The sequence below is a fragment of the Mytilus galloprovincialis genome, chromosome 5 (genome assembly GCF_965363235.1).
Source record: "Mytilus galloprovincialis chromosome 5, xbMytGall1.hap1.1, whole genome shotgun sequence".
NCBI lineage: Eukaryota > Metazoa > Mollusca > Bivalvia > Mytilida > Mytilidae > Mytilus > Mytilus galloprovincialis.
Genome location: NC_134842.1, coordinates 33,719,507 through 33,733,831, shown reverse-complemented (window position 1 = coordinate 33,733,831; position 14,325 = coordinate 33,719,507). Strand labels below are relative to the sequence as shown.

Sequence of the window (14,325 nt, the reverse complement as noted above, 5' to 3'; positions counted from 1 at the left end):
CGTAAAAGATGTCCAAGAAAGAAGTGCAAGATATTGCTTTGTTCAAACACGAATCATATAGATTTCCGCTAAAACTATAAGTCTAGACTTCGTCTTGTTGTACAGGGTACAATTGCCTTATATCTTTTACAGATATGTTTTCCATGGTTTTTTTGTAAGATAGGTTTTTGTACCTTCTGTTTGAGTAAGTTACATGTACTTGTATTGTGACTGTCATTTGTTTTTTGTGTTGTGTGTATAGTTTGTGTTGTGTAAACCTGTAGGTTTTTGAGATGCTGATCCAAGCCTAAAAGATGTTTTATATACTTTTCTTTTGTTTGAAATTTGCCAGAGAGAGATTCAAAAGATTGAAGAGTAATTGTAATATGTATTTGTCGTTTACAAATCTTCTTGAATTATGTTAAAACAAAATGACTTTGTGACATCGATTCTTGTTTCAATATTATTTCAATTAAAAAGTGTGCAAAGTATGTTAAATGTAATTATTGCAGAAAAAATAAAAAATTTAAAAAATTAAAACTTATTTGATCATGACAGAAAAAATACGATTCCTGTCAAAGTACATATGGAAGCTGTGACATTTTAGGATGAAATAGGCGATAAATGAGATATCGAATGACTGATAGTTCGATAACTTATTTTAGTTTTGCGTATTTAAAAACAACACAATCAAATGACAACGGGAGCATTGTTTTAAGACAATGTATGATGGTATTAATCATAAAGAAATGATAATTGTTTGTGCCTTATATTGATGGATATTGATACTAGCGGTGGTCTTCTATTGATCTTTTCGGACCAGATCTTTCTGTGAAAGGTGATAATTGTCACATTTAACTGCTGATAAACCCCGTTGATCGGAGGAAGGGCGACATCTCGTCGATGGAATAATATTATCTATCAATTTTGTTTGATTTCATTGGTAAATTGTGTGTCAATTATGACACGTGACTCACTGGTTCTTTGTTTGTAGTGTTTAACTTTCATTCTCACACACAAGAAAGTTTTTGCAGAGAGAGCTTCATAAAGCACACGGAGTTCAACATCTCGTGACTGGACTTAACGGATAAGGAAAACAAATATTACAAAACTGAAATATTCGTCAATAGATTTAACGTTTAAGTATGTGTGCAAACTAGCCGATTCTTAAAAAAACATTCTCTCAAGATGTGTTTTGTGTCAAATATTATGTGACAACTATTCTACCGATGAAGGAATATCTATATTTCAGAAACTTGGACTTTTTATAAAAACTTGATAAATCGATCGATAACCTTCCGAATGGTACCGATTTAAATTTAAAATGAGGCCGCATATCTAATATTGTTCAGGCTTAATTTGTATATATATATATGTATTATAACTATCAGTAACCAGAGACATAATATATATACAATGTATATATATAGTACAACTCGTCTTAAACATCAACCCAACAATGTTAGATCTGTAAATTTGCTTTCGCAATTTCAGACGTACTTATATATATATAGTATATATGTCTCTGCAGTAACATATATAATACATATTGTAGTATATGTCTCTTTAAATAAAATTATATGTTTTATAAACAGAGTGAATTATGACTCGTGCAATTCCATAAGTTTCAAAGCGATACTCGAAGGAAACGATCGTTTTATGCGAATGAACCATCATAACTTACCGAGAAACAAGATTTTGATGGATAAAGTAATTTACGCAGTACACCAAACAGAGCTCGAGAAATTATTAAAATACATGTATAATAAATGATATTACCAATATGCCAAAACCAATCCCAAAGCAGCTATATTTGTCATATCATAGCTTGACCACTAATGCTATGGAAATATTTGTAAATATAATCTGCACCTTTCAAATATAGTAGCAAATTAAAAGCAAATATATCTATTTACCATACATTTCTAGCTGTCTGAAATATCTTTCTTTATCATTTCTTTGCATATGTATTCAAAGTTACATATGCCCAATATATTTACACATACATTTCTAGCTGTCTGAAATATCTTTCTTTATCATTTCTTTGCATATGTATTCAAAGTTACATATGCCCAATATATTTACACATACATTTCTAGCTGTCTGAAATATCTTTCTTTATCATTTCTTTGCATATGTATTTAAAGTTACATATGCCCAATATATTTACACATGTCATTGATATTATCATTTGACTACATTTCTCAGTTAAACAAATTGTCTGCAAATCTATGTATTTACCATACATTTCGGAATATGTTCAAAGGCTTTTGATAAGTTCTGATTTGACATACATTTCAGCCGACAATAAAGACTAACAAAATTATTCCTTTACAATACATTTGACTGGTCTGTGTAGATTAAAGGAAATGATGCTTTACATCCCTCTATAAAGTTCTCGTTTTGAATTGGTTTACATACCAGGAAAATGTAGATACACCTTACACTTTATAACCCATATAAAATCATTTGAATGATGATGCTTTGCTACCTAGACAAAGAAACACATTTGCGGATAAATTTACATCATAGAAAAATACATGACAAAGATTTCCATTTGCAGAGGTATACAAATACATAAGTTTGCAAATGTTTTGCGACGGTCATAAATATATATAAATTCTTAACTGCAAAATGGTTTGATTAGGTGTTAAGATATTTTATAAACCGCGGTCTCTCATAACCGCCCATAGGAGGGTATGGCACTAGAAATATTAATATTTACAACATGTAAAGACAAGATAAACTAAATGCAGCGGTTTGTAAATATATGTAAATGTCGGTCTCTGAATACATTTACATAACATTTGCATACCTCTATAAATCCGGGATTTCGTGTAGTGTATATTGTTACATAAGTACCGGACATCATGTAAGAGCCACACATGTATTACGTGCACTTTGCACGTTCACATTATTAGTCTTTACAATGAGTCATATCTTATTATAAAGTGAGACTATTCACATTTTACAAACAAATAATTTCAACCATGAATCATCGTTAAACATAAATCCACAATTTAAATCTCGAGCAACCTTATTGATTTGAAAAGGTGGAAAATTGAGATTTCAAAAAACTAGTTTAAACACCTGCCACATTTTCATATTACTTTTTAAAGTCACTAGTAAAACAGTTCTCGTGTATCAAAATGTTTCCCGTTATTGTGTTTAATTTAGTTACAGTTTCGACAGACTCGAGAGATGATTTAGTTTCAAATATCGTATAGACACAATGAGTCATGTCTTTTGAGGAAGCCTGTATGTTGCCCTCTAGATAACTGTTTGATACATTTGTCTTCGGGTTACTGTCCAATATTTGTATAGACCGTTAGACTGTTAAACGTAACTTTTTTGTTAATTCTCAGAATTTATGAACTTCTAAAACTTCAAATGTGTCCGTATTCAATTTTTTTTTATTTTTTTTTATTTCTATATAAGGCCACACCAAATTAATTAGTAGTTCTTTGGAAAACCCGCACCTAAATTGCCGAAATTAAAATAAAAAAATAAAAATAAATTTCCCGCACCTCACCTGCCAAAACCAAAAAATAAAAATAAAAATAAAATTCCCGCACGTCGAAAATAAATCCGCATTTTCGACGAACTCGATTCCGGTATTAAAAAAAAATCTTTATCAATTAAGCGTTTGAAAATATGCAGTGTTTGTCATTTGTCAAGCATATTTTTGATTCTGATCAAAAAAGTTGCAAAGATGGAAAACGTGCTGATTGTTTCTGTGGTGAAACATTCAGACAAAAATAACAACAAGGCATACATATTAAAAAATACGGCAACACAAACAAAATGTCGGACATTCAGGGAACTATATCAAGAAGCCATTGAACGATGTAGCGATGCACAAAGTGAGATTATTAATATTAAAACCATACAAATAAGTAAGTCGAACAGTTTCGATGATTCTAGTATCGAAATATCTGACGAAAATATGGTATGGTCAATATGTAATGACCTAAACTTTAAATATGTGCAGTTCACAATTGATGATGGATCTACTGCTACTAAAGATGCATCAAATTCAAAACCAAGTGGAATTAATGCATTTTCGGTACTCATGAGCTCACAAAATGAGTTACATGTACACATGCCTGATAAACCTGTCCCCTTGTCTGGGAAACAGCTCACTGGGCCACAAAGACTTTACTCTGATATCATTGATTGGGCCTCAGACATTGATCTGATATTTAATTGTAAAGTAGCACTAGCTAGAACCCCCAGTTTCCACTGTGCTTGGATTGACTGGTTAGTGATCCATATGCATAAACACAAAACACACACCATGCAGTTATGTTACAAGAAGCTAGCTAGCATACTACAGAGGGTGTCTAAGGACCAGACGGTGCATATACTACAGATGAAAGCAGTGCATATTAAAAGCAGATATCCATATAAAGTTCATGCATAAAAAAATATGTTCAAAAGTGTATATTTGTGCAGTGTTAATTATACAAACAACAAAACAAAATGAAAAAGAATGCAGAAAGTTGAAATACATATAAAAAGGGAGATAATTTAATTATATCAAATTATGTCCCCTTTCAATTAAGTGAGTTGAAAATTCAGTTGCTTCTTTTAGGTAAAAGATATAAAAATTGAGAGAAAAAAAATATCGCTCGCTCCATATTTCTTCAAAATTTGAGGCGAAGAATTTAAAAATATAAATTTAAATTTCGCTCGCTCGCCCCATTTTTTTGGGGTAAAATCTCAAAGAACTATTAATTAATTTGGTGTGGCCTAAAAAAAAATATTTATGCAAAATCCTATTAGATATTAAGCGTAACATACATGTAGGTACACACAGTTTGTTCAAGGTCCTTAACCCATTGACGGAAATGTGCACAAACAAAAACATTCATTGTAAACTTATTAATAAATGGGTATTTACAATTTTCTATTGTTTGAGACCTCATAAACATTTAATTCCTTATTCAAAAATCCAATTGAATATTATCTACGTTTAGTTTTATAGTTTGTTATGTAATCTCTTAGTAAAACAACCCGTGACAAGTCAACGGTCTCATTTGATTAAACTTATAAAAAAAGTATCCTATGTATATAATAAATATCATTTGTGTATCAAGAAATAACGGGTTGAAACATGTTGTTCTCTGCTGGGAGAACCCTGAGGGAGAACCACGTAGAGGTTTCTCGAGAGGTTTTTGTTTTATATGTAATATAATAGTATCATCACAGTTTGGAATTCGATATGTAATTTTTTTTTAAATGTAAGATAGAGAAACTGACAAAACGTTTGTCCAAAGTACTTGCCGTATCGTTTATCTAAGTTACAAAAATAAAATAACTTTGACAATTTAAAATAGAATTGGGTTTTTCATTTAGTGATGTTGTAAATTATAATCTGATAGTTTATGATGTATATAAGACCGATCTAACAGTATATGTGAATATATATGGTTGCAAACACATATTTTGTAATTTCAGCTGATTCATAATAAAATGAGACACTTATGTTTTTAAATCTATTTTCAATTGTATTCAATAGCTATTATTGTGACAGATATTTCTGTCAGCAGAGTGTATCCATAGAAAGAGTTGTGCAATTGTTTATAACTATTCCAATTTCTAGTATGTTACGCGGGGACATCGATTTCCACAAGGTACGCTCCAGTCAAACAATGGGACGACAGTAGTACAAAAAGTTTGCGACCAATAAAAAAAAACCAGAACAAACAAACAGTCCGAGAAAAGACAATTTTAGCTTTGGTTCTATTACTTTCTTTAGAAACTGAAAATTTAAACAAAATGTATTACAAGGTTATTTTTTAAATTTGTTAGTAATTATTCATCTTCGCTAGCTATGGGTAACGATGCAGTAACAATTGGCTAGCGTAGATGATAATTATTGTAAGTCGTAATGATATATTTGCAACAATTGGTAGATGCAATATTTATAAACTGATAAGGAACACTTTTAAAGAATTATTGAAGGAAATTGCATTTGTATATATAGAGATGTCATCTATAAACTTTAAACCTTAGTAGTTCGTATACCTCATATATGTTAGTTTTAAATTATATACGAATTGATATTTCGACTAACAGGCTACATAAAATTGAAATTATTTTGAATGACAGAAGAATTTGTTTCTGAAAAACAAGTTACCTAAAGTTACATGTTCGTGTGTTGTTTCTTCCGAAAAAAACACCAAACAACTCTGATTTATTGCATGCATGTAAGTTATTATTAGTGTAAAGTGTCCCATCCGTTCTCAATGTGCAAACGTTGTGGCATATCTATTGGGTGTACATTAATTTTGAAGCTTTTCTCTATACATCATGACATGATTGAATTGATCTATGATTAACTATTATTGACAGATGAAGATAGATTTGAAGGTAATACGGATGCACAGTGTACGATAAACATAGATTTTGTTCCATCTTTATTTAATCTTTTCCTTTCGATACTTTTTTTATACATCAATCAATGTACTATGTATATCAAAAGTAAAAAATGGAATCCACGACACGAATGAAAACTGAAATGAGTATAACATTCGAAGACTGTTGAATTTTAATTATGCCTTGGACTTTTGTGTAAGATTTAATTCTCTAAAATGACATTTTTTGAATTGACGAGTACGAACAATTTTCACATCTTGCACAATTAATCAATAACTCATATAATTGATAACCTATTTGCATTTTTTGTACTTCTATGCCTAATTTCATAATACTTCCTTATTTAACTGCACAATACAACCTTTACATCTAAAATCTTTCACAATATAAAAAACGTTAGGTATTGTAAATATACCCTATTTTTCATTACAGGTCTCCTTAACCAATTATACATATATTTGTACTTTTCGTACCAATTCCTGATATGGGACCTAACTTGTAACCTTAAGCTTTCTCTCGTCATCTAAAAATAAGACGTATTACATTTTGTACTTATTAATCTTGTTAACTCAAGTGACTATTTATCGAAGTTACAAATGATAAAGATTAAAATGTGGTTGGTATATGCAGTAGATAACATATTTTGTAAATTAAAACACTTTCCTCTACAAAGTGAGTTTATGCTATCATAATATGATATCATGTGATATACACGTTTTGTTGTACGTTTTCTCAATATTACGGGTTCATTGGTTGGTATATGCAGTAGATGTCAGATTTTATACATAAAACACACTTTCCTTCACAAAGTGATTAAATGCTATCATAATATGATATCATATGCATAAAACGTTTTTAACAATGTTCATAGTATTACAGGTTCATTGATTGATATACATGGTATATTATATGTTATTCAGGTCTCAGACAGGGTATATACTGTGACATTCCCGGCTTAGAGTTTATATCCCCTGAGCCGAAGGCGAAGGGGATATAAGCCCTGAGCCGGGAATGTCACAGTATATACCCTTTCTGAGACCTGAATTACACATATATTACGGATTACCCCTGACTTAATGTTATTTTCCAGTGCAGGTATTTGTTGACAACACTGTCATATATATATTGAAAAACCCAACCTGATATGTTCGGCATACGTGAAGGATTTTCTAATTTGCTGTGAACATAATTTTATCGTGTATGTAATATTTTATAATAACACTTTTAACATTAAATTTAAGTATTAAAAGTGTAAAATGCGTGATTTTGTATCAAAAATGTATTATTGACTGAAGCACGTCATTATTTTCCCTCTGTGAGCCTCTGACAGTCTGATAGCTTTTGACTACGTCACATAGTAACCGGTGTTATGATGACGTTTTTGAGGTTCCAATTGGGGATAAAAACGTCGTATATACCCCGGCAGTTTCCTGAATATATACTGACATCTCTGTGTTGTTATCCAATCACAAACCTCGACACATTTGTAATCCGTAATATATAAACATATATATTTTTACGTATCAAATATACATCAGCATACTGACTTATTTATCAGACTGAAGTGTCGACAATTTCAATGCATCCATAACGATTTATCAATGACGATTCTTTTAATTTAGTCTTTTGTGAATTCAGTATTGATATGTCATGTATGTACTGATTGCAATAGATGATTTCCTGCATGTGACGATGACAACAATCAATAAGCAATAATAAGGAGTCTGACCGAAGCAAAGCCTTGAATCGCCATCACAATCAATAAACTATTTGTGTGTAAAGTATTTTTATACATTCAACTGCTTATTCTTATCACTGTGATATTCCTTTAATTTACACTTTCAATAATGAATTATTCTTAGAACACGGGTGATAAAGCCACTCCCATGTAAAGAACTTCGGGAAAGCACATGTTTATAGTCTTATAGTTCAATACATTAAAAACAAGTACGATGTTTTAATAATGTTTACAAGATATTATCTCAGTAAGGTTTAAAAATTTTCCTCAGAAAATATACCTCTGATTTATTGCACGCAACTCCAACGTGGCAAGTCCTCAACACAATTCAGAAGTTACTGTTACTGTAATGTATTCCTTTCTTTCTTAGTTCCGTTCTCTATTTTCAAACGTATTGGCACATCTAATGGGTGTATTTTAATATAATTTAATTTTGGATGTAACACGTCTTCTGATTGGCTGACGTTATTTTTTTATCAGCCCATATACATAATTTAGTCATGTGACCGTGACGTCATCAACGTTTTTTCATGGTTTTCTACGGTTTAAAATGAAATTTAGAATTAAATTATAAGAAAAGACTGTAATATATTTTCTGTCTATTCGAAATAACATAAAAAATGTAGACCGAGATTTAAAATTATCCAGAAGTTCTTTAGAATTTTTAAGAATCCACATATGGTTTATACCACTACGCGAGTAAAACAATTGTAAATAGACTTGGAGGTAATACGGAAGCACAGTGAACGATAAACTTAGATTTTGTTCTATCTTTATCTGATCTTTTCCTTTCGATACTTTTTTTTAAACATTAATCAATGGTCTATTTATATCAAACTAAAAAAATGATGGAATCCACGACATACATGAAAACTGGAATATCCATAAACTGTTTAATTTTAATGATGCCGTCGACTATTATGTATGAGTTAATTCACAAAATGAGTACGAAAGTTTTTCATTTCTTAAACAATCAATCACTCTTATAACAAAGATATCGGATATGCCGTTTACCTCTATGCTTAATAGAAAAATAATCCTTTTTTAAACTACACTATACATCTTTATATTTGAAATAATTTAAAAAAAAACCATAGTCTTAAATTACCAAAAAACCATGCCTTACATTACAGCAGAAAAATCTTTTTTAATCGTATTTTTGTAAACTGGAGTAGTTTTACGATCATGTAGCATCCAAAGTTTCCTCTTTTGTCTATTTTTAACCAGAAGATAATCAAACACCCTACTTTCCGTTTCAGGTCTCTTTAACCAATTTTACTTATACATGTATGTGTACTTTTCGTACCATTTCTTAACATGGGACCTGACATGTCACCTTAACCTTTTTCTCGTCATCTAAAAATAAGACGTATTACATTCTGTACTTATTAATCTTTTTAACTCAAGTGACTATTTATCGAAGTTACAAATGATAAAGATTAAAATGTGGTTAGTATATGTAGTAGATAACATATTTTGTAAATTAAAACACTTTCCTCTACAAAGTGAGTTTATGCTATCATAATATGATATCATATACATAAAACTTTTTTAACAATGTTTACAATATTACGTGTTCATTGATTGATATACATGGTATATATAAACATATAGATTTTTACGTATAAAATATACATCAGCATACTGACTTATTTATCAGACTGAAGTGTCTACAATTTCAATGCATCCATAACGATTTATCAATGACGATTCTTTTAATTTAGTCTTTTGTGAATTCAGTATTGATATGTCATGTATGTACTGATTGCAATAGATAGTCATTTTAAAAATTTCCTGCATGTGACGATGAGAACAATCAATAAGCAATAATAAGGAGTCTGACCGAAGCAAAGCCTTGAATCGCCATAACATTGCAATCAATAATCGATTTATGTGTAAAGTATTTTTATACATTCAACTGCTAATTTTATCACTGATATTCCTTTTATTTACACTTTCAAAAATGAATTATTCTTAGATCAGAGATGATAAAGCCACTCCTTGTATAGTACGTCGGGGAAAGCACATGTTTACAGTCTTAAAGTTCAATACATTAAAAACAAGGACGATGTTTTTATAATGTTTACGAGATATAATGTCAAGTTTTAAATTCGTTTGAACAATACGTGCAATTTTACCTGCTATGTATTGCGAAGTAAAATATATATGCTATATATAAAACTCAATAGTTATTTAAAGAAAATAAATAAAGATAAAAGATCGAACTAACGTACTTACTTTTGTATCAATGGTTGTTACAATAGGAAGAAGAATTAATGGTACTAAAAACACAATAAGGAAATTTTTCCATTTTGTAATCCCTCTACAAATCTGTTTTGGCATCCCCATTTTAATACAGGTAAAGTGAAAATAAGTTTCCTGCACATGCGGTTTAAGTAGTCAATACTCGGTTAAGGTCACATGAAATAACACAAATCTTAAGCATGAATTTTCTAAAAATAATAAATATGATGTGTGTATCACGTCTGTGTACAGGGAAAATTTCAAAGTACTGTACATTATTGATCGAATTATTTTCTTCTGCAATCAGCTTGGATGTTTCAGCAGACACATAATTATAGGTATATTTAAATGTATTGGTGCAAGGCTATGACAGACTTTATTATAATGTGTCGACTTCATCATGTTCATGTGTTTATAAAAAGCTGTATACATAATCTTATTTTAAATTGACATTTCATTAGTCCGGAAACTAGCTAAGTGGGAAAATATTTTTAATGTCCTACTGAAAACATATGATGAAAAATAATACTAGTAAACAGTATATTTTTTTTAAAATATAAGCAGTAAAATAACAAAAATACCAAATTCCGGGAAATATTTTAAATGGAAAGTCCATAAGCAAATGTCAAAATCAAAAGCTCTTGGACATCAAACGAATGGATAACAACTGTCATATTCCTGTCTTGGTACAGCCATTTTATTATGTAGAAGAAAATGTTGGATTACACCTTAGGCCTTATATGTCGTATTCAATACAAAAAGATCTGTTTTGTATTACAAATGGTCTTTGCTGTTATTTAGAACTGCTTGAAATATGATCATCCGGCCGAGGTTTGCATATTTTAATCAGAAAACCTATATGTTCTTTTTATACAATGTATATCGTATTTAAGTCATTGTCCCAAGTAATATAGAAAGACGACGTAGTCGTCCATACGCAACAATTGTCCATTCATATTTTTGATTGGTGCAAAGGCTGATAATCTCTTTTTCCACAATAAAAATATTGATTAACACATAAGAACAATTTCGCATACTTTTGACGTGTAATAGACCGTTAAATTTGAAGATTTTGTACACGGCACTGTTTGGCATTGGTATGTAATAACGACTGTATCTTAAAAAAACAATTCCTGTAATAACATAAATAAATAATCGATCAGATCGAAGTGTTTAACACAAGAAAAAAATATGCTAATTATATGTTTAACAAGCAAAACAAACATTGCTACACTATGTACATGTACAACTTTGACTTCACTATGACAGCGCATTTGTTTCTTCCTTAACGCGGGATCTAGGTGGCCAAGTAGTCTATGTAGTATTACTAATATTGTCAGTAGCCAATCAACACTGAGGTTGTGAGTTCGAACCAAGCGAGTGCAGGTGCTCTCTACTCCAATCTTAATTGTCTAGGATAGTCCGTTTTCCCATCGAAGGTCGGTGGTTTTCTCCGGGCACTACGACTTCCTCCACCTATAAAAACTGGCCGCCACGAAATAGCCCATAAGTGGCGCTAAAAAGTGGCGTTAAAGCACCAACAATCAATCAATCTTTCCTTAACGATCTAAATGATTTAAAAAAAAAATACGTGCATAATCGTTTAATTCAAATGTTCCTTACACTAAGTGCAACATAGACAAACACCTACATACATTGAAACGAACTATTTGAAAACAATTGCCATATTCCTGATTTGGTACAGGACATTTTAAGAAAAAATGGTGAGTTGAAGTCGTTTTTCTGTATGATTATTATTATTGCCAAGTTTTTAATTTTCTGTTTTATTATTTTATAATGTACCATCTTTTTAATAAGGATTTATTGAATAGTGTTCATTTTGTGTTTTGTTTCCGTAGCTGAAATATCAACAATCAAAGCATAGTGATACCCACATTTTGTTTTTATAATATCTGTATTTTTTTCTAAAAACATATGACAGTTGTTTTCCGTACGTTCTGTAGGTTGATATGGTCAAACGTTTAATTTTTTTTTAGATTCATGGACTTCTCCCGTTTTGAATTTACCTTGGTATGTTTGTAAATATTTGTTCGCATACACCAATTACATATTTTCAAGTTCGTTACAAGATCATGCGGTGTTTGCGAACAGTTGATAGCATTATCAAGTTTGTATTATTCGACGTTCGAAGCCTATTTTTAGCAATAAATGACACGAAACCATTTATATCTATGAAACCTGTATTTATGTATTGGAAAATAATAATTCGGACACAATTTCGAAGTGTTCTGTCATAAATTAGCTCAATGGTTTTCAAGTTTGAATCGTTTTTATATCATATATCAATTTATATCATTCAAATTATATGGTATTGGTTTAATCATTGTTGGAGCCTGTTCAATAAATTCAAGCTACATACACCCACGTCATTTTGGACTCTGGTTGATTGTTGTCTGAAAGGCAACACCACATTTTTTTTGTTATTATTATTTATTATTTGGCGAGTAGTACTCCCATGGTTTTAAGAGCCAATTGAAACATCAGTGGCAAAAACTCTATTCTAGTCAGGGTTACACGGGTCGTTGCTTATAGCTCAACCCACAACACATTAATAAGAAGGATTATGAGAACAGATGACCATTAGCAACATGAAAACACTGGCTAGTAATCAATCAAAGTAATACAGACAACTTTTGTAGCATTTAATGGACATTTTTTTAATAACATGTATAATGGACCTTCGTTCTAAAATATTAATCAGAACATAAAAAAAACTATACAAAGGTTTCAATTTGTAAAGACAACTGTTTAATAAATCAAGTCTCTTTTGGGAGAAGTTTGATATTCATAAATATTTTGTTTTGTTTATCTACAAATTCCCAAGTGAAACCTATGTAGAGTATATTGTAGCGAATGGTTTGCCAAAATGTGTTAAATGAAAATGCTTTAATCGAAATTCACTTATCGTTTTTTCGTAATTTGTTAGTGCAACATGCACAATATAATCTAATGATTGCTTGAAAGTACATATGCACTCTCATATCAGTATCAATGAGTTTTACATTATCAGCACGATTGTTGATTATTTCAATAAAATAAGAAGTTTATCTGATGTGGAATGCATTATTTGAGTAGTATTCAATGTCATCATTATAACATTTTTTTATGATCAATGAACTCTTCTATAGCTTCAGGTATGTCACAAGAGAGAACATTAACATTGATTGGTGTATTGGCTTCATAACTGAGAACATATTAGTCCTACTAATAGAAAAAGGTCAGATATGAACAGAAAATGTGTTTTGCAACATTGAGACTCTAGTTGGTACAGCCAAAGCTATATAATTACGCACCTAAAACAAACAGTAAAACGAAAACGAGGCGCATCATCTAAACATTTGTTTGTCAATCATCTAACAGCAGGAAAGCAACTGAAAGTGTTCGGCTTGGTAACTGGAATGAACAATACTCAAGTAAGAAAAATTTGAAAAGATACCAATTGCCAGAAAATCGAATGACCTACCACATTCTCTTCTTAACGAACTAAAGAACAAAGTCAAATTAGATATCAACCCGTCTGAAATTGTTGCAATGCATAGAATACCAGGGAAAGAAGGGAGTCAAAGACCAATTCTCATAAAATTTCTTAGAAATGGATACCAAAATTACACTTCTGCGTAAAAAGAAGAGTATAAACGAAACACTCAAAGTTAGAATTGGTGATGATATTACAAAACTCAACCAGGGTCTCCTAAATAGACTGTACCAACATGACAATATTATAAGCTCGTGGTATTTTAATGGTCATGTATATGGATCAGACGAGGAAGGAACTAGACATCGGTTCGAAATATTTGACGACACAGCCAAAAAACTGAGAAAAATCACTTTGAACATAACATGATTTCAATATTTGTTTTAAATATGTATATTTATATAATTCTTATATGATTTGCATATCTCTATATAGTTAACTGTGATTGGTCAATTCCACTTTCTATTCTCGGTTTACAATTCGATAG

At 30.7% G+C, this 14,325-nt stretch overlaps 1 protein-coding gene across 2 annotated transcripts in view; it reads right to left on the bottom strand.

Moving 5' to 3' along the window:
* Nucleotides 1-10,677, bottom strand: part of LOC143075661 (Na(+)/citrate cotransporter-like) — an 87,884-nt gene extending 77,207 nt beyond the window's left edge. For both annotated transcript variants that reach the window (XM_076251173.1, XM_076251174.1), the window contains exon 1: nt 10,337-10,677. In XM_076251173.1, the coding sequence (XP_076107288.1) occupies nt 10,337-10,447 (111 nt within the window). In that variant the 5' untranslated portion in view covers nt 10,448-10,677. The remainder of the gene's footprint in view (nt 1-10,336) is intronic.
* Between the last annotated feature and the right edge of the window lie 3,648 nt (nt 10,678-14,325).